This window comes from Larus michahellis, chromosome Z (assembly GCF_964199755.1).
Source record: "Larus michahellis chromosome Z, bLarMic1.1, whole genome shotgun sequence".
Classification (NCBI taxonomy): domain Eukaryota; kingdom Metazoa; phylum Chordata; class Aves; order Charadriiformes; family Laridae; genus Larus; species Larus michahellis.
This window is the reverse complement of record NC_133930.1, coordinates 60,638,331-60,659,708: the sequence shown is the minus strand read 5'-3', so window position 1 is coordinate 60,659,708 and position 21,378 is coordinate 60,638,331. Positions and strand designations below refer to the sequence as shown.

The window sequence follows — 21,378 nt, the reverse complement described above, 5'->3', positions numbered from 1 at the left end:
ATGAAATAGCTGATAGCAACCTTGAAGGAACCAAAAATCTTTTTTACGTAGGAACAGAATGGAACAGGAGTAGCTAAAATCTGAGTTAGTGCATTTGAAATCTGTACGATATATACCATCAACTCCAGCAGCATCACATAGTTATATTAGGTTCCATAGTGTCTGTATCATCAATGGGTTATTCTGTAGTAACAAGCATAAGAAATTACTTTTATAATTATTTTTTCAGCAGCAAATCTTTGGTACTTTTTGTAATAAAGGGATATTTGCAAAAGGAATGCTTTCAAAATATTATTCATGAAAGCCACAGGAGTGAACAGAAATGCCCCTTACATCTAGCTTATCAGAATTAGGGGAGCTTGGCTGCCTATTAGTCAATGAAGGACATTTGGTGTCGCTTTGAATGCCTCAAATCCACCTTATTCTTTTCCTAGATGTATTCATTTGAAATGGAGTGGACATAAATCACTCTTGATGACACAGAGCTCTATCTGCATGCATTCTAGACAGCACAGAAAGTGTTTATAAAAGGAGTTTATGGGGATGTGCAATAATAGTGGTCACACAGGCATTTCAGTATCTGTAGTGACTGCTGCCTTCAGGCCAGGGCAGTCAGTAGAACACAGACCCTGGACCGGATCCTGCTGAATAACACTTCATCAACCTTGCACTTATTATTCTTTAGACTAGGAATGAGATTTGGAGGCTGAATATGTGTTTTGGTTATGATGTCTTTGCAATGTAGTTTTCTGTCTGAAGGCATTATGAGTAAAATAGGTCACACAGCACTGACAACTTTCAGGATTGCCTTCATCTTCTGCACTGACTTTAGTTCTGCATATAAAAAAAAAAGAAAAGGAAAAAGAAGAACGCAGAAGAATCTAGGAAATGGATTCATGAATGTTTGTTTACACTGTTTTTCAGTATTGGGGGTTATTTTGTCCTACAGAAAGTTAATGTATAACAAAGGAATAATTACACGTGCCAATGAGCATACAAGTAAGTATTTAACTATATAATACCCACAGGTGCGTATATTGTTCATGGAAGGATAGGTGTGTTTATTTTTAGCCTAATAAAACAATTACATGGGGCATTTACAATTAAGCTTTTACTGGCAACATTTAATTAACTCCCAATAATCAACTGATTTTATTCTATGAGACTCTACCATCTGTGTATTTTGCAAATGGCGCTAACGCTCTTCATATGTCCCAGCATTAACTCATGTTTTCCATTTTATTGCTGCCAAATTTGATGCAATTTTTAGAACTCCAGTCATAGCTCTTCAAAGCAAGGGGGCTAAGAATATTGTTTAAAACACAGCTAGAGTTGTCACATCATCACACTGTCCTGATGTGTGCACCTTTGTTTTGAGTTAAGACACATACCTGAGGGGAGCTGGGCTGGGAAAGTGAGGGAAGGAACTGCTTCACCTACCTACTTACATTAAGGAGCTTAATGGCTTTTTACAACTAACCACAGAGAAAGACATTGACAATGCCCTTCAGTCTCAAAGAGCTTTAACTCAATCAGGAACAACACAGCACAGAAGAGTTTGAAATGCTTTCTGTCGAAAGTTGTCTGAAATGAATGGCAAGGGTTATGAACTTAATGATATTTAGGGCAACTTTGCAGAGGAAATAAAACCCAGCCTTTTAAATTATGCTCACTGTTTTCTGAATGTAAGCCTTTGTTCCCTATATCTGCACCTATAAGGTCAGGTTTTCAGACTGCAAGCAGCATTGATTAGTGTAAAGACTCATACTCCTAAATTCTTTGGTGCACTTTGAAAATTTTACTTTCACTCAGCTGCACCCTCAAAAGCTGGAATATTTACAACTAGTTAGTGAGGTTTCCGCATGCAGATATGGCTTCTGATGAACCAAAAACAACTAAGAGAGCAAAAATAGAGATGCAAATTTAGAGGGTGTTTGACTAGTTTACCTTTTGTGACTGCACTGTATATTCTGAGGCTGCTGGTCATTAAACCATATGATGGTTCAAAGGCATCAGAGCTTATCACCAACTTTTACAACTTTGAATATTCCCTGAGTTTATCCCCATCTCACAGGGGTTGGTTTTATATTAGTTCTGAATTTGACACTCTTTCTCTCTAATTGCAGGATGAAGGGAAGTGCAGACCCCTGGAAGTAACAAAGCTGGAAGGAGCAGAAATTGGTGTTGACACCAGTCTGGGTAAACCATTTGTTTTTAAATGCATACCTCAAAGTGGACACAGGATTTTCTACTTCTGTGCAACTTCCAACCAAGAAATGAAGAGGTAAGTGATCTTTCATTTTACAGGGTCAGTTTTGTTATTGCGGTTTGGGGAGAGGGAGTCTGAATTTTGGGGGGATGTTCACAGTACCTGGCTCGATCAGTACAAACAAAAAATCTCTCTCAGCTACTCATGAGAAAATGGTGTTTCTAATTTTCATTTGCAGAAGTTTCAAAAATTATTTTTCAGCTTCATCGTTTTTCTGATGAGAAATTTTTTTCATAAAGTCTTTAATATTCATCCCACTGAATTATTCTTGATTTATCTCCAGAAAAATATCTTCACCCATATTCTTATGCCTTCTCCCCCACTGTTATATCAAGTGGAAGTGTAAATCTTCCTGTGGATGTTAACTTGCTTATTGGTCATTTCACATGAATGATCTCCCTTCTGCCCAGCAAGGTCAATCCCATCTTCCATTTCCTTTTTTGTCATTCTGGTATATTATCATTTTAGTATTTTAAAGTGCAAGTATGCCTCAAAAGCATATTGGTCCTTATAGGAGGCAACGAGTTTGGGTTTGACTCAGAGTTAGACTTAAAAAATATTCTTTTTGCGTTTTCCAAAGACTATAGCTGACAAAATAAAGACAATAAAATCATCCAAAACAGAAGTAAGAACTCTTTAGGCTTTAATTTCAAAATGCACTAAAATCTAATTATATTTTCTTCTTTGTTTTATTGTGAATTATCAAAAATATAAAGCTATGAAGTAGGATAACATTTGGTATTCATCCACCCATCTTTTTGTAACATCTTGCTACTTATCATAGCACCCATCATTGTAATATCAGAGTATTTTCCAGTTCCAAATTCTATACCATCCATAGCACGAAAAGAATAACTTTGACAACAAATAGCTTGCTTTATTCTGTAGCCTCCAATTTCAGGATTCTTTATGTTTCCCACAAATTCCTTATCTACATTAAAACAAAGACACAAGAAGTGTGATCATTTAGCCTGACATGTTGAACTATATTCAAAATATATAGATTCCCATGTCTGCAATACTGCCTTAATTTATTACAATTACACAGCAGGCTTTGAGACTTATTTTTCTGACAGTTACCAATGTTTATTTAGATTTAATGTGCTACTTTTCTATCTTGAAGCCTTGAATGTGTTCTGAAAATTGCATACCCCTTTCAATGCTGTCTATGTCAGCAAGAGTTAAAAGAGGCAGTGAAGCACGTGTATTCTCTACCAAACTAAGCGATTCTCATTTTTTGTCATGTTACAGGTGGCTGGAGGCTATGGATAAAGCGGTGCATCCTGTCCATCAGGTAATGCTTTGTCTATACAAGAAGCATGTGTACAGCAGATTGTGCAGAAAACTGAGCGACAGTAGATGTATTTGACCACGGTCAGGTGCAGACAGCAGCGTGGAAGCTGCGTACTTTTGTTCTGGGCTGCTGGGATGTGATTCAGCTCCAATCTAAAAGCCCTGTACAAGCATTACTGTGACTCAGCAAATGCCACGTGGAGGAATCAATCAAAATGCTCCCTCTCCAGATATCAGCAGCTTTAAGCTGGTTGAGAAACGTAACCTAAAATGAGTGTGGTGGGAAGGGGGGAAGGGGAGAGATGACTCTCACAACGACGTGTTCTGCCCTAAGTAATACTGTGTGGAGTACAAGGAGAGAAGGGCTATATCTTCTTAAGTATTCCCTACAAATCTGCCTTGGTTGCAAGCTACCTGCTTTTTTCGACAGAATATTAGAAAGTGAGGGGGAGCAGGCGCGGAGGGAGTTGCTGGGTTCTTTGTTTTCAGAGATAAAGCTAGTTGGTAAGTTAGTTAGAGTAAGTCAGCTGATAAACTTTGATTTATCTCTATCTCTTTATACAGTTATACTCTCTGCTGGGAGAAACATAGCCATAACTGATCTTGAGCTGCTACAGAGGCAGCTTTCTCAGCCCAACATAATTTATTATGAATAGTCTCTGGCTGAGCCTGAACTGGGACCTACAAAGCTAATTTTAGTACTTCAGTGTTGGAAGCATAGGGGTCAAAGCTACTGTATGGGCCCTTTCCTGGCCCCGTGATTCTTATTCTTTCCTTATATAGGCAGACTACCTTTTCAAAAATATGCTGTTGATCTGTAAAATCTTTTTTTAGAAAATATTTAGCTACTGAACCAGCTTGGTTTTTAGTAGAAAGAATGTGCCACAGCATCCTCATAGGGAAGCTTAGGAAAAGTGGGCTTGATGAATGGACAGTGGAGTGGATAGAAAACTGGTTGAAAGACACAGCTCAGAGGGTCGTGATTAGGGGCACAGAGTCTAGTTGGAGGTCAGTGACGAGTGGTGTTCCTCAGGGGTCAGTACTGGGTCCAGTCCTCTTCACCCTCAGCAAGTTTGCTGATGACACAAAGCTGGGAGGGGTGGCTGACACATCAGGTGGCTGTGCCGCCATACAGAGAGACCTGGAAAGGCTGGAGAGTGGGGCAGGGAGGAACCTTATGAAATTCAATAAGGGCAAGTGTAGGGTGCTGTACCTGGGGAGGAATAACCCCATGCACCAGTAGAGGTTGGGGGCTGACCTGCTGGAGAGCAGCTCAGCTGAAAGAGACCTGGGAGTCCTGGTGGACAACAGGATGACCATGAGCCAGCAATGTGCCCTTGTGGCCAAGAAGGCCAATGGCATCCTGGGGTGCATCAAGAAGAGTGTGGCCAGCAGGTCAAGGGAGGTCATCCTCCGCCTCTACTCTGCCTTGGTGAGGCCACACCTGGAGTACTGTGTCCAGTTCCGGGCTCCCTGGTTCAAGAAGGACAGGGAACTGCTGGAGAGGGTGCAGCAGAGAGCTACACTCTCTGGGGGACTGGAACTCCTCTCTTATGAAGAAAGGCTGAGGGATTTGGGTCTCTTCAGTCTGGAAAAAAGACGACTGAGGGGGGACCTTATCAACGCTTATAAATACTTAAAGGGTAGGTGTCAGGAGGATGGGGCCAGGCTCTTTTCAGTGGTGCCCGGGGACAGGACAAGAGGTAATGGGCACAAACTTGAGCATAGGAAGTTCCACCTAAACGTGAGAAGGAACTTCTTTACTTTGAGAGTGGCGGAGCACTGGAAGAGGCTGCCCAGAGAGGTGGTGGAGTCTCCAAGTCTGGAGACATTCAAAACCCGCCTGGACGCGTTCCTGTGCAACCTGCTGTAGGTGACCCTGCTCTGGCAGGGGGGTTGGACTAGATGATCTCCAGAGGTCCCTTCCAACCCTATATTCTGTGATTCTATGATTCTATGCTCAAATGCAGAGTAAGTATTAAAGTATACATTTTTGCTGATGAAATAAAATCATCAGTAAAAAAAATAAGAAATTTGCAAGGTACAAATTACAACCTGCATTAGTGCAGTGGGGGAAAAATTAAAAAAAAAAAAAGAAAAAGGAAAAATAAGTTTACTTTCCTCCTTTTCTCAACTCAGGGCACATGAGTGACTCCTTCAGCAGTGTGGTTTAGTGGTGGGTTTCCACACAGTGAAAAGAGGTGTTTATTGTTACTTTAATTCTTTTTCCACTGAAATAAAACTGGTCAAACATATATTTCTTTTGGCTTCATCTTTCAGATGAGACTGTAAGTGCAAAATCAGATTTGTTTCTAAGTATATTCTACCTGGCTGTGTTTCTTAAAAGAATACAAAGGAATCCACATACCTGAAGACAGCAAAAATAAATAAAACAATTTAAAGTGTGTACCCTAGCCAAAAGAAACAAAACATAGCCTGAGCCAAAAGGGAGGATAAAGGCATACATGCACAAAAGAAAACACATCAAACGAGTCATTCTTTACTGTAACATGCAATAATAACTTGTTGGATAAAAAGTTCCAACATTATATATACAGAAAGATCTCTCATCCACTAATAATACAATATGTTGGTCCTTTCCGTGCTACTGCATCTTGGTTTTGGCTACTTTATCTCTTTCAGTTTTAAGCAAACAATATCCTTCTCTGAAATAAATGTTTGATTCAATATATCGCTTTCATTGCCTAGCCTCTGATCTTGATGAACACTATATCTGTTCCTTCCTTCTAACTGGACTTTCCATTCAGTTGGATAGAAAAAGCTTATATTTTCCTTCTTTTTTGTTTGCTATACTGTTTGTTTCTGACTGTTTGCAATAGCTAGTGTGTTACAGTAGGGCTCTCAACCCAATGATATAACAGACCAATATACTAACACTAAGTCATCTTAGTGAATCTACAAGGATAGCTATTTTATGAATACACCTAATATTACTGAAGTCCTCTTCTGCACTTTGTTGCAATAAGTCTCAGCATGTTTAGCATCCATAAAAAAGAATACAGCTAGCTACATTGTGCCAGGTGTTTTTTCTGTCATTGCCTTGTCAAGGATACTAAGGAACTATCATAAATAAATGCAAAAGAAAACCCCTGAGGAAACAAACAGGACACTATTGATATTGCACAATATTCTCCCCATGGATTTCAAATGACAATGGCGCTGGTTGATGTAGAATTCTAAATATGTATTGTAGACAAGCAAAGCACACTAGGAGAGATTGACTTCCTAACACCTCTCAGATTTAAAGGAGATGAAGAAATGCTTTAATCTCACATTAAAAAACTCGGTCTTATTAAACAACAGTTTAGTTTTTCCTGATTTTCCTTTTGGATTCTCTTATCACACAAATAGCCTATACAATGGCGGAGTCCATGGGTTGAACTTTCTCTTCGCCCGTAAATGACAATAGGATAATTTTAGTAATGAAAAAGAATCTGCCTTACAGAAAGGGGTGGGAAGGCATCTGCAATCATTTTCTGTGTGGTAGCGCTTTCATCCAAGACTGAGTGCTGTATTCTGGCCTCAGACACCACCACATTTTCTCTGAACCCAGAGGGTAGATGGTGAACCTTGTCTTGCCAGACTGCACATACTGAAGACTGATGAGGTCAGGCAATCACCAAGACAATTGTTTTTAAAAAGCTTCTTCATACAGCCTTGGAATGATCTTGTTTCTACCAGCAAAACTTGTACTGAAAAACAAAATAGATGCAGAAAAGACAAGTTACTATTGTAAGAAGAAAAAGAAGTTGGTCATTATTTGCCATCAACTACAGGTTTTTCTAATTGTGTTTTCCACACTGACTTTTCAAATCATTTTCACAACAAAAGTTCATTTCCTAGCAGGGGACTAGAGCATGTGTCTTTATACTAGTAGGTCCTCCTTAATTTCTTACCAGAACTTTTCATTACATGCTTACTTTACAGAACCATGTGTGGGTAGATGTCACACTGCATAACACTACACTTCCACCCTTGGCTATCAAAAACCCTGAGTGCCTGGGGCTTCTCCACCAGCTGGACAGAAGCAAAGATGTCTGGATTCAGCACTACTGCATTCTGAAGGATGGCTGTTTGTACTTTTATGCTACTCTCCGGTCTACACCTGCCCAAGGTAGGGATGGTGGTTGGATTTCAATTGATCATTAAAGCAGAAAAGTTTCACTGCAGTTTCCGAGTATAACTTTTACCATTATAGAGTTTCTTACCAGCAAACTCACTCTGTTCTCTGGTGGTGAGTGAAGGAAGACCAGGCTCAGTCTCTTTTCATAACACAGCTACCTCGTTCCCCAACATGTTCTTTTCTTTTCCTCCTATGGTCTGAATTTTTCTTTCTGGATTGGAGCTAGTCAGGATCTGTGCACATTACCTCAGGAGCAAGTATCAGCAACAAGATCTACCCTTCCAAAGCACTTTACAGTGACTTGAGACAGTCCTACTGATGTCAGTCTGCTGAAAGCTATCAACACCTCTGTGTTATGTGACATCCTCAGAGGGATAGACATAAACTTAGATTGGTTTCTCTGCCACCACCAGGTTTTCACATGGCCTTGTCAAAGCTAGTCCACACATCAACAGGAGAACTTCCCTACTCCAGCAGAGGTTGGCGCTCCAGGCTGTGGCCATGGTCATTTGCAGCTAAAGCTGCCACCTAGCAGATCTCCCCATACCAGAAGAGGGTGTCTGGCCACTCTCTGAAAGCAGTAACGTGAAGCTGCCGATGTCAATTGCAAGTAGAGGAGCAGAGTGTCACACACTGAGGAGACCCTGCAAGCACAGCTCTCTGAAAGTCAGTATCTAAAATAAAAAGAGATGCTCCAGGGAGAGGGGATGGATCAGGACCTGCAAACGCATTCTGCCTGTGATAAGGAAGCTGGCAGTCACAAAAATCAGAAAGAAATGCTATTGTACTTCTGCTTATTAGCCAGCTTTCAAATAAAAAGGGAAGAGGTGTTCCACTTTATAGTCCATACCATTTACATAGCACTTTTCACCTGCCAAAGGTCATACATATGAAATGCCCAGTGATTTCCTCTCTACATGAAACTGAAGCTAAGGCTTACCCAGAGATAGGCAATAAACTAGGTGAACGGCAAAAATTAAGTATTACGTGTTTATGACACCCAAGCCTATGCTTCTACTGCTAAATATGTCACTTGGGTGTTTAAATACCCTACTACATACAAATTCTTGTATACAGTAGTGTTTTCTCTCTTGTTATTGCAACTATTGTTTTTTCCAATTTCAGTACAGATTCTCACTCCCCCATACCATTCTCAATGCTCTAGCATTAATTTGGTGCTCTTGTCACTAAAAGTGAGAGCCAAAAAAAAATACAGACCCTGAAGAGAATAACAGGAACATTCAGATGCAGTTTATCAGCTCTGCGAGTCTTTTTGGCTATTAACCATGTATGTATAAAGTGATTGTCGGGTGAAGTGAGGTCTGGAGGAAAAAAACAACAAACAGCTAAAATGAAAATGTCCTGAAGACCAAATTGTGCCTAATGCCTTTCCATCACGGCTGGCTAGTGTGGTCTGCAATGATGTTACAGTTACTAGTGGGTGGCAGCAAGGGAAACCAATGTTGACTCTAGGATTTTTTTTAATGTTGAAATTCATATTGCTTTAGGTTTCAAAGAAAGAAAAGAACATCAAAAACTAGAAAAAATATTTTACAACTTCTTACTTAATAAAAAGCTAAATAAAACTACACTGCTGATCATTTGCTGGACAGGAAGCATGTTTTACAGTATTTTCAAATCAATTTTTGGAAGAAAACCCCTGAACTTTCACATTTTTAAATATTTCACATGTAAAGTCTGTGCAAGTCTGTTGAAACATGCAACATGATGCATCTGGAAAAACAGCTTTAAAGAGTTGTTGGTATGCTTGTAAGTGGCAGTAATTTCATAAACAGTATCTGCAATACACATAATGCATGCTATTTCATTCTGTTCAGGTGGCCTTTACCTACAGGGATATAGTGTGAGTGAACAATCTCTGGGCTCCAAGAGATCTGTAATTGAACTCAAACCTCCATCTGAAGAATTTAAAACTTTCTACTTATGTGCAGAGAATGTAGATGAAAACAAAAGGTAAACCAAACTTCTTTTTTTCCAGTTTTATTTGCCAGACTTTAAGATACCGGGAACACTGTCGCTTGGGAAGATCTAGTGATAACTTTTCATTCTATTTTTACTTGTTCCCCCAGATTAACCTTTATTTGTAGCTTTAGTCAAACTGCAGTACAACATGCTGGCCCATCAGTCCTGCTATTGTCAATGCTGGAACTACAGCCAGGCTGGCTTGCAGAGGTTCAGAAAGAAACCTGGGTGAGGTGCCTTTCACAATGATGTGTGGGTGATTACACTAAATGAAAAGCTATGGTACCTCTCCTTAGAGATAATGGAAAGCATATCCTCCTCGTTCCCAAGAATGATTTATTTACAACAATGACCATTAGAATTAAAAAATAAAATTGACCTATGGAATCACATTCTGAAGGTGAATTCCTTCATCATAATCCAGCCAAATTCCATGGCTGTCAGTGGGAGTTCTACTTGTCTAAAGACTACTAATTACATCATTTGGGTTTTAATCTAACAAACAAAGGACAAGCTTTTAGCTATGCTGGAAGCTGGTGTTAAGATGTGTTATTGTTGCAGTCAACTCCTCCATCTCCTGCATCTCTCCAGTCCACTCACTATTAGCACACATAGTACAAACAGCGCACAGCTGTACAAACACCGCTTATAAAAGATGTGTTTCAAAGAATGCAAAACTGCATGTATAACACTTGATCAAGAACAGTTGTTGGTCTTTGATTTCTTCTAGGTGGATTACAGCTTTGAAAGCTTCAATTAACAAATGGTTACCTCTACACCAGGCAATCCAAGATTTCATGAATAGACCACTGGAGGAGACAAGGATGTGAGAAGAAAGCTCATTTTTTTTTTGCGCAATTTCTGTTTTCCTTTAAAAATCCCATGCTATGTCTTATGGTTCATCTCAAAAGATGCTCTAGTAGCAGCTAATCTTTAGTATTGCTATACATTCAAAACTTTTGTAAGCATTAGTAAATAAATATAAAGCAATGTTGCCTTCTTTGTGTCTGTCTTTGTTTTGTGTTTCTACTTCAACTCAAACCATGCACAAAGTCTGCTTTACAGGTGTGGACTGGCATCAGCATTTATCTGATGCAGACAACAGAGAAAGCACTGTATTTCGACATATACTGTGTCCTCCCTTATGTTTTGTATCTGCACCCCCTTTTTTGCAAATGCACCCTTTGCAAAGACTTCTGCTTTTCCATCCAGAAGTTTCATACGCAGGTTTGCCTTTAAATTTCTAGGTAGTGCGGGCTTAAGGTTGGGGCAGGCTGGGCTGACTGAAAGGCTACCAGCTACACACTACTACAGCACACTTTGGGGAGTGGAATAAACTTGTATGATTTGAATGCATACTTTTATACCTGTATATTCTATCTCAACATAAATTTTAATTTTACAGTGGTTTTGATTTTTTGTCCATTTGCCATCACAGCACAGCACATTTGTGGAGAGAAATCCATTCAAGAATCAAAGACACACTTCCATCCAAAGTTATCAGTAAGAGACAGCACCATAAACCTCCATCAGGGATATCAGAGTTAGACATCTGTGGTTATTATAGCTGGTCATATACATAGTGTTTGACGTTATTCTCTAACATTAAAATAATTCCTCCCATGAATAAATCTGGGTATTCAGTTTCCAAGCTTCCCAAAATACTAATTAAAGTAAAATAACAAAGGTTAGTCACATTTATTTAATTGAAGCCATGTGCTAACTAAATATCTCATCCCAAGAAATTTACCAATTGATACTGCAGCAAGCACAGAAAAGAAAATAATACGCACCCAATACAGAACTAAAAAAATGCCCATTTGTGAGATTTTATCACAAAACCTGTGATACTTGGCCTTCTTATCGTGGTCCTTAGACCTTGAAATAATTTAAACCCACCAGAACCTCAGCTACTTGCTTGCTCTTATTATCACCCTGGAAAATATCAATTGCAATGCCACAAAAAGCTAAAAAGCAACTGGCGCTCCCCAGACACCACAAATGTATTTTTTTAGGAGACTGATTCATTAGCTTTAGATACTTGAAGTAATAGTACTTCAAAGAAAGCTCTTAAACATTTCAAATGGTTTGCTACAGTGATTTGAGTGATTTAATTAAAAAATAAGAATGGTTAGTTAAACAGTGTAAGCAATTTCCTGAAAACAGGCATCCAAGCCCAAATATGTTAATGCCCTTGCTTTGTAGAAATCTGTGCTTTGAGGTAAAATGTATAGCCGTATTTGAAAACAAGCAGTCATCACAGCCATATTCTACATTTACTGCTAGAATTTTGAAACTTTCATATTCAGAAATGAAATTCACAACTCTGAGAACAAGTAATCATGTAGGTATAAATTACTTCTTTTTCTTACTCTTTTCCGCATTGGAGAAAATAACACATATGGGTGAAGTACAAATGCTGTTGACTTGAGACTAGTAACGTTTCCTAAAGAAAGGAAGCAGAAAAACAGGCAATAGGTAAAACAAATGCAAACAAAATGAAACACAAAAAAGTGTACTTCCCATTTTAAAAATAATAAAAAGCAAAGAAACAAAAAACCTATTTTTGAGGAGAGTGGAGTCCATGAGAGGATTGGTCCCCCCACGGGACCCAGTTGTTCCTTCATTTATTACTAGCTTACTCAGTATGTTTTTCCCTTTAACAGGTGGCACTTACGGCCATCCCCAGCCAGAATCACATGATCACCAAATATCTTGTTTTTGTAAAACTTTGAAGACATATATGATAATATATGGAGCACAAAGAATTGACAGCAATGAAAGATTCAGTAACCTTAATAACAAGGTACAAAAAATAAATGAGTGGTTCAACATGAGTAAAGGTTACAGGATAGTGTCTTTTCTCTTATTGTATCTCTACATTTTCATCATTATGAAGTACTTTTTAAAACAGCGATTTTCCCCCATATTTGCAATCATTTCCAAAGTATATTAGTGTTACAGCAGCAATTTGTGCTTTATTCAGTGTTGTAAGCAACAAATATGAAAGCTTAAAAATGTACATACTACTTCCGATTTCATGCACATCAAAAATGCCTGAAGTGTACACCTGTATGAAATAGAATCAAATCTTGTTTCTGTTGTAAAACTATGTATTTACGCAGCAGACTTCTTGGGGCTCTTTGCTTAACTGGGTAGTATATCAGCAGAGTTTATTGAAATCTTTCTGTCTGATGGACTTGATTCATCTTTCTCTTCTATGATTTTACACTTCCAAAATCAAATATAATACTAAGGTCTAGTAAACTTACCATTTCTCATTACTATAAACTTTGAAAAATTACACAAATTGTAAATTCTTTAAAAAAATAGAACAAAACAAAAATAGAACAAAAATAGAACAAAACAGGCTTTGGAATTATCTAGGTTTCAAAAAAGGAAAATTGAGAAGAAGCCAAAGGCAAGCTTGCTATGTTTCTCTGAGCCAAGGCTGGTTCCTTTTGGCACATCTGAGAAGAGATCAGAGTAGCCTATGGGCTGTTCTCATTTTCACGCGCAGTAGCTGTGGTCCCCAGGGAGGCAGGCTGCCATCCAGTCATTTTTGTAACACGCTTCGTCTCTTTCTGCTATTACTAGGACCAAAAGCACTTTGAAAAATATACTGAGGTTTGTCATCTGTATGTATCAATAGCATGAAAATTGTCAGCAGAGCAATCAGCAAGATTTCAATCCTAGTTAACATAGCTGATTTTACTGTTATGCTTAATGGGTATTCACACCACTTCTTGGACAATGCTTCTAGTATGAGATATAGTTCACTTAGCTTGGCATACATATGACTGGAGGACGAATGTTAGTCATGGTCGTAAAGTCATCCATGCCTTTAAAAAAAATTCAATGTTACACCACATCCTTTCCGTAACACAGCCAGATGGTATTTGTTATAATGAAAAACTAATTCATCCCTTGTCTCTAATGAATGGCCATTTCTTTAATCATGCAATAGAGACTCCTGAAGGTAGGAGAGCGAGTAACAGATTGCTCATTTTACCCCCCAACTATCCTACACAGCTAATCCAAATACCTCTTATACCAGAGAAAATATTATTAGCATGCATCAAGTGCAGAGAGAAACAATGAAGATGTTTTGGGCAAGGCTTTTGTGGAAGAAAGTAATAAAATCTGGATCTCTTGGGCAGGGAAAGAGTAAAGCGCTGGATAAGGTGATTTGATGGTGAAATTGCAGTTGTTCAATAGCAAAAACAAATCCTTTCACTTATCCCAGGGCAAACTTGGCACCTACAAAATGTGCTAAAGTTACTAGATGGCAGATGTGGTTAAATGTGGAAGCCATTTCTAGTTCTTTTAACAGGTAGGAGTTCTGTTAGATGAGTAACCTTACAACATGCACTATTCCAGTACCATGCACTTTATGTGTACTAAATTGTGATTTTTAGACAGCGATGTTTTAAGGCCAAATAAACAAAATGCCTTTCTTGGCAAGGTAGGGTAAAGCCACAAGCAGAATTGCTACATCTGTGCTCCTCCTGGATGCTCCTCCTTTCGCACCACAGCGAAAAGCACCCTGGAATGTCAGCATCTTACTGAAGAACTACTTTGCCTCCAGTTTTCTTAACATAATGCATGCATTCCAAAGGCTGAGATGGGAAGTCTGCAGAATACTCCAAACCCAGTTGCACTAGCCAAATAGGTGGTCTCATTCTTCCCTCTGTTTAAAGTTAAACATATGATTAGAGATTAGGATCACACGTATGGTGCTTAGCAATTTACAGAATCATATCTGCAACAGCAGTTTGCATTCTCTTGATTACATCAGTGACTTTGAGACATAAAGCAAGAGCATGCCTTTCAAGCTAGATTAGAGCACACTAAATAAGGGGTTGAAACAGAAACTAGAGAAGCTGTAGGTTTAAAATGGGTTAGAATTGAGTCTGGATGCAAATGAACGAAACAGTTTTCTCAACTTCATTTAACATGTAGTTTATAAAAGATATTTTAAGAAAATCTCATGCTTTAGTAATTTTTCAGTGTAAGAGTACTCAGATTTCTCAGACATATGACAATTAACCTGTAACATACCTTACAAATCATCTCTATAATACTAAAAGTATAATCAGAAGTGCTTAGCTCTTTAGAAAGATGTTAGATAAAAATTAACTGAAACAATTCTGGTGATACCCAGAGCACCAACAGAAAACATGTGAACTCATGAACTTAAAGAGCATAAATGTTAGGTTTGTTAAACAAAAACGTCCAAGGACACACTGGTCTTGCACTGCAATGTTGTAATTTGTTGTTGGTGCATCTTACCTCTAGTTGCAGCAATAAACGACAAAAACTGCAGCAGCTTAGCTGTTTTTACCGCCAAGTGCTTGAGGAATAGATATATGTTAAAAGGCCACATTTTATGAGCCAGAAGAACTGTGCGATAATTCTACATTTTCTCTAATGCAGAATCAGTTGCCATAGTTAAAATGACTGCTGTCAGCTTTACCTTTATCTTCACGTGAAAAAATGTTGGGAGGACAGTAAGCAAAATATGATCACAGGGAAAACCCTACCCCCATCCTGAGAAATGGGAGTCTTTCTTGGCCTTCCCATGGGACTAAGAAAGAAATGCACTATTAATTTGAAAGAACACGAAGTAGAATATTACTTTTTCCAGTAGTATACTTCCAACACTTCAAATGGGAACTCAAGGAAGTTGGTTGGAAATGTTTCTGAAGAATCATGAAAAGACAGTGCCCAGAAATTAGACACATCTTGGATAATACAACTTGGGGGGGAAAAAAAACAACAAACCAGAAATACATATTTTGCTATGAAACAGAACAGAATTTTGAGTTAGCCACCAAAGAAATAGTAGTCAGCCATGACATCTACAGATCCAGATTTCTCCAAAGACTGAGGGAGTTTCAATTTAAAACTTTAAATAAAGTTGCCCTTTTGAACCTATGTTTTAGTCCCATTTTAGCTCTTGTCACCATCGTTTCAAAAGAAAACATGAAAGGCGAAACTGGGGTAATCTGCTTCATTGCCGTCTCCTGTCTGCAAGGGATCAGCACAGCCATGCAATCACTGTATTGCCAGTATCTCACCGCGGCTCATTTGTTTGCGTCGAAGACTCTATATTTATTGCTAGATACACCCGCATTCAAGGTTTTCCTTTCACTGCCAGGAAACAGATGACTGTATTGAAACCAGAACACTTCCATTAGCAGGGTATGATATTCCACTGAGAAGAAATTGGGTCATGTACTTGAAGCATGATTTATTCAGATGGTTTGCTGCACTCCAAATGGAGCTCATTTTCTGCCCTGTTCAGCAGAAAATATGTACAACGTTCTGCAGAGGGAAAGCCACAGAAGGTCACCAAGGCATTTTCCACAAAGGGCTGAGTTATTTAGCAGGAAACACTCCAAGGCCACAGAAGCATTTTTGCAAACTGCTTAATTCCTTCTTGTAGCATGCTTCTGAAGGACGAAGATGTTGGGGTTAGTTTTTCACGTTCTTTCTTCCTGGCCATGGAATCTCATTTACAGGAGAGTGAAAAATATTTTTGAGTTTTCCAGAGTTAATCTACCTTTCAAATACAGCGATGACGAGAAACTCATCAGCCAAAGCCGAAACATTGCAGCCCTCTAGGACAGACTCTCTAGACTGCCTGATACCCAGCCTTTGCAGAGTGACACATGAACACTTGTGCCCATTCCTGCCGTTGGCGTTGCGCCTGTTCACAAGATGACACGCTAATTTGGTCTGAGCGGAGGGGAAGGATTCCAGCAGTATGTAGAACTTGACATCTCTTATTCAGGATGATCTTCTCAAGGCCAATTTCTGACAGCCAAGACAGATACTTCATAACAAAACAAAAAAAAATAAAATCTCTTGCGGACAGAAATGGGAAATACTTTCATTTTTCTGCGAAAAAAATGTTGCTTTTACGTAAAACGTTCATCATTTAGGAGAAGGTCTCCTGTTAATGAACGTACACAGGAAAAAAGACCCAAAGTGATTTCTTAATATCCTAGGACAGTTAGAGGGTTTGAAAATTATATTTGCTGAGGTTTTAATCTGTATATTGTATTTATTATATTATATTATATTATATTATATTATATCATATCATATCATATCATATCATATCATATCATATTATATTATATTATATTATATTATATTATATTATATTATATTATATTATATTATATTATATTATATTATATTATATTATATTATATTATATTATATTATATTATATTATATTATATTATTTATTATGTTAGGTTACTTTACATTACATTACAGCATGTCAGTTGTAGCAATGAGTAATATCATACTTATTTTTATAACTCACAACTTAGTATTTTCTAGTATTCTTACTATCTACATTGCTGATAACAGCCGTTATCTAGCACAAGCTGAAATGATTTACGTTCATTGCAACAAACTGCAGCCACCGTGATTTAGGAAAAATGTTTGAAAACCTGATTCAGAAGAAGATATATTTCAATAAATATAAATGGCAAGCATTTTTACACTTGAAATATAATAAAATATTTTAAGTATAAATTAATTTCTACATTTCTAAATGAAAATCATCTGGAACAAACATCTGGAATAAGGATACCCTACAAGAAATTTTGAACATATTTGCCCTTATCCCATCTAGGAATGAAAACCAAAATTTGAAATGTGATTACTGAGAAGTAAATTTGTGAATTTTGAGTAAATACTAAGGAATTTACAATCAATTACTGATTGTTTTTTTAATCTTCTGTTGGATTTAGGCTGGGAATTTTCTCTAAATAGTGTCATTGCTCCAAGTTTTGAAATAGGAAGATATGCAACTTTTTTAGAAACGCTATGAAGCCTTTAGATAAAAGTTTTTTCTTTATAAGCTAACCTCAAATAATAAAACCTGACAAACCTCTATAATTCCACAGGTACAGAATAGCTGTGGAACTTGTAGCTGCCCTCAGGGCTTTAGCAGGTGTTCTGTGCAGACTCAACAAACTCAGTTCACTACTTTGATCTTCATTTTCACAAATAGAAAATAAGTTTTCCTGACACAGAACAAGAACAACTGTTCACTGCTCTCCATTTGCCACAGCAATGTGTATTCTAAAATAATTTGATGACAGGTAATTATACTCAGACCCCATATCAGTCAGTTATTTTACTACTTCTCAGCTGCCATGGGAACTGTTCTTACAGTTAAGATGTTTCTCTCCACACAGGGAGAAATAAGAAAATTAGCTGTTGGGAAGGACAGTTTCCCAGGGCAGCTACTAAAGGCTCCACAGGCAACTACTTTCCCCAGCTTGCACCTCGCTGGCAGTGAAGCACGATTCCTGTTTCTGCATACCTGGAGTCCTTTTGCAGCAAGACCAATGGATGCACATCTCTGGCATCCTCTTCCTCAGGCTCCTCACCAGACTAGAAAGCCAGATGAGTCAATAGGCCACACAGGGAAAACAGTGTGCTTGGCCTCTTCCAGACTCTCCGCTAATGTGAAACAAATAATTCTTTTCAGTGGGAAGAAGTTATAATCACCGAGGCTCTGGGCATTTTGGTCTAGGACCCACACCAAGCCAGAGGCCAGCTCTTCCATGCTTCTCTACAATTGCATTTTACATTGAAAATGTTATTATTTGCCTGCGATCAGCAAACACAGCTAATGATTTTCCCATAAGGAAAGTTGGCATCATGCATGTGTTGGTCAAATCACACAGAGCAAAAAGACCACTTGCTGGTGGCCCAGTGAACTGGGCACTGAAAAAATGCTCATACAACAGTAAAGCTTAATTAAATGAATGTCCTCAAGTTGATTCTCCAAAGAGGAAACTGCCATCTCTGCTGCGAAGGTGGTTTTGAAACTCAAATGGAACCACTAATTGGAGATGAGGTAGCATGTTCACGAAGTGAAAAGCATGGATCTGGAAGGGTATCTCTCAAGGTGCGTATCTATAGCACACAGGGGAGCGGGCACCAGAGCCAGCAACAACTCACTGCTGGAAGGAGCAGCGCAGCCAGTGCAAGGCTGTATCCCTGCTGGAAGCGAGGTCCAGTGCTCCTCTGTACAGCAACGCGTGAAAGAGCCAGCACACTGGCTTGTACTTTGTGTTTCTGTGTAGGACAGAGGCACCACACGTTGTGGTTCACAAATGAGTTTGGAAAACAGCCTGGATTTTGCCAACAAGGCAGACCTTGCTCTAGGGATACAGCGAAGAAATCTGATGAGGGAAAGGAATGAAGCAGTAAAAGCCACCAAAAACCAACAAGCTCAGACTGCAAGAACCCAAGAAGCAACCCCGGCTAAAACTACGTTATAATCCACTGCCAAGGAGACAGCGTGAAAACTGGAATGTGGAAGAGAAAAAAATAACTAAATCAGGTAGTCACCACTAACTAAATAAAGAGCAGCAGTACACACAGTGACTGTGGACAGGCAACCATGCAATGAGAAAGGAGGATTCTCACAGTGTGTTTATAGCAGGGGTAGGAAAATCTGCCGTATATTGATTTTAGATAGAACCAGACACAGGATCTGACAGGAGCACAGCTCCAGCTTCAGAGATTTCAAGTCAGAGGTAAAGTATTAAAAAACAGAACTTAAAAAGTCATGTTTCCATTTCTTTAAACCTTTCTCTTTTTTCATTTTTTTGTTTTTCGCTTGGTAGAATGAAGCAGGTATTGCATTGTAGAAGGACTTTTATACAGAACAACACCGTTTTCAGGTTCACATAGTGATGACATACTATATTTTTCTGGTTTTATCTGCCAAAGTCTTGACAATGAAGGGTTTTTAATTCCATACTATCATGTGTATCATAATAGCAACCACAACATGCTAATTATTTTCCACCAGTATAACGGCCTATAATTTCTACTCAGAATTGCCTCCACAGAGGTAAACTGGCTGTGATCCATGAAGAATGGCCAGGTAAGAGCTTGGAAGAAGCAGTGATTTCTCAGCTCAAGTGGTAAAATCCATCTAAATATGCAAAAGGGCCTATGAGTCTACGCTGCACAGCGTGCTCCAAGCTAAATCCCAAGGCTGCTCCAGACAAGCTAGCTCAGATACTCAGAGCAGCGTAGCCGGGTTAGTGCAGTGGTGTGGGTGGGCTACTAGGTGACAAGCTCACTTGCGTGTATCTCGATAGGTATACACATTAGTATCTCAATAGTGATGCACATGCAGGCTTTGCACCAAGTCTGCTGGTGCAAGGCTGAGCTGAGGCTTAAGGATCAGGGACCTCCAAGCCACTGTTGATATAAAATGCAAGTCTGCAAAACCTATCCTCCCCGTGCAGTGGATTATAGCCCACTATAAAGAGACGCAAAACATGTTTCCAGTTAACAGACAGAAAGATAGTGTCCTTTAAAGCAGGTTTGAGATTCCTTCACAAGAAAAATCGGACACAGGACAGGTAGTAAACCTGTTACGGAGTGTTACAACTAACACAGTAAAAAGAAAACTTGCTAGTAAAACCAAATTGTTCAGCAATCAAGGCACCTTAGCATAAGGCCAGTGGGAAAAAGCAAGAGGGAGACTTGCTTGAGCTGTAGATGTTACTGTAGTATGGGCAAAACTCCCATTACTCAGCACCTAGGAGGAAGCAGAGACGGAAAACAACAGGAAGTAAGTTGTTTATATATATATATATGTGTGTGTATATATATATATACACATATATATGTAAAGCTGTCTCATCATGTTCATCGTGACAACTTTATGGACCGTCTACATACAAGGAGCGAACAGGTGAAAAGAGTAAATGGTATGAAATCTTGGAAAGGACATACTCTGACACAGTTGTACACAAATTTATTTATATGTGCAGATAAAAGTAAACTGGTGGCAAAAACATCCTTTATTTCACAGTGTCTTTTAAGGTGTTTTGCTTGAGATTTGACCAAGGCGATTTAAAATATTCATAGTCAACATTATACACGCACATGTGCACAGACACTCCGGAAGGATTGTGCTGCTGTCACTATCTTTAGTTTTAACCTTATTCAGGTCACCCTAGACCCTGTGGGACTGCGCTCTTGTTTACTGTCTAGTAGCTCAGACATGATTTTCTCTAGAGATAGCCGCCCAGAAAGAGCCTTTCGACAGAATGGAAACTCTCTACCAAGAAACCCCCGAGGGAACAGCTTGAAGACCTCCCTACTAGCTGCTGAGAGGATAGAAATGTATAATAATAGAACACCAGACCTCTCCTAGTTTAAAGCGTGAATTTGTCTGGTTTCGGTTTATTTGCTCATTTATTTTGCTTAGACTGCCAAACTGGCATTCTTACAAAAGCAGTGAACCCAGAAATTTCGGTTCAGAGATGGGCAGCTTGATAGAGGGAATTGCACCAGGGAGAGCTTTTCTTCTCCTGCCCCTTTGCAGCTTCAGTCTAATTGCTGTATCGGTGGAAGAACAAAGACACAGCAGAGATATACATAGATATCCACAGCGTGCAGCTGCTCACCCTTAGCATCTTGTAAATGGCATTGCAATGAAAAATAAAGCTCTGGCATTGCAGGAGGTAAGATTGCAATGTAAAATAAGGAATGGTATTGGGGTTGGTCACTGAAGGAGTATTGAATGGTTACAAGTGATGTAGTGTAATTAGTGAAGATCAGAGGAAAAGAAAATTTAAAGACACGACCTGCTAGAGATGCTGCAACTTTTTATACATGCTATTGTTCA

At 38.8% G+C, this 21,378-nt stretch overlaps 1 protein-coding gene across 1 annotated transcript in view; it reads left to right on the top strand.

Annotated features, from left to right (window-relative positions):
* The window catches only part of LOC141735970 (uncharacterized), a 42,189-nt gene extending 31,504 nt beyond the window's left edge, over positions 1–10,685 (top strand). The window contains exons 9-13 of the mRNA XM_074569520.1: positions 2,127–2,284; positions 3,521–3,563; positions 7,511–7,697; positions 9,545–9,680; positions 10,420–10,685. Coding sequence (XP_074425621.1) covers positions 2,127–2,284; positions 3,521–3,563; positions 7,511–7,697; positions 9,545–9,680; positions 10,420–10,519 — 624 coding nt within the window. The 3' untranslated portion in view covers positions 10,520–10,685. The remainder of the gene's footprint in view (positions 1–2,126; positions 2,285–3,520; positions 3,564–7,510; positions 7,698–9,544; positions 9,681–10,419) is intronic.
* The last annotated feature ends 10,693 nt before the right edge of the window (positions 10,686–21,378 follow it).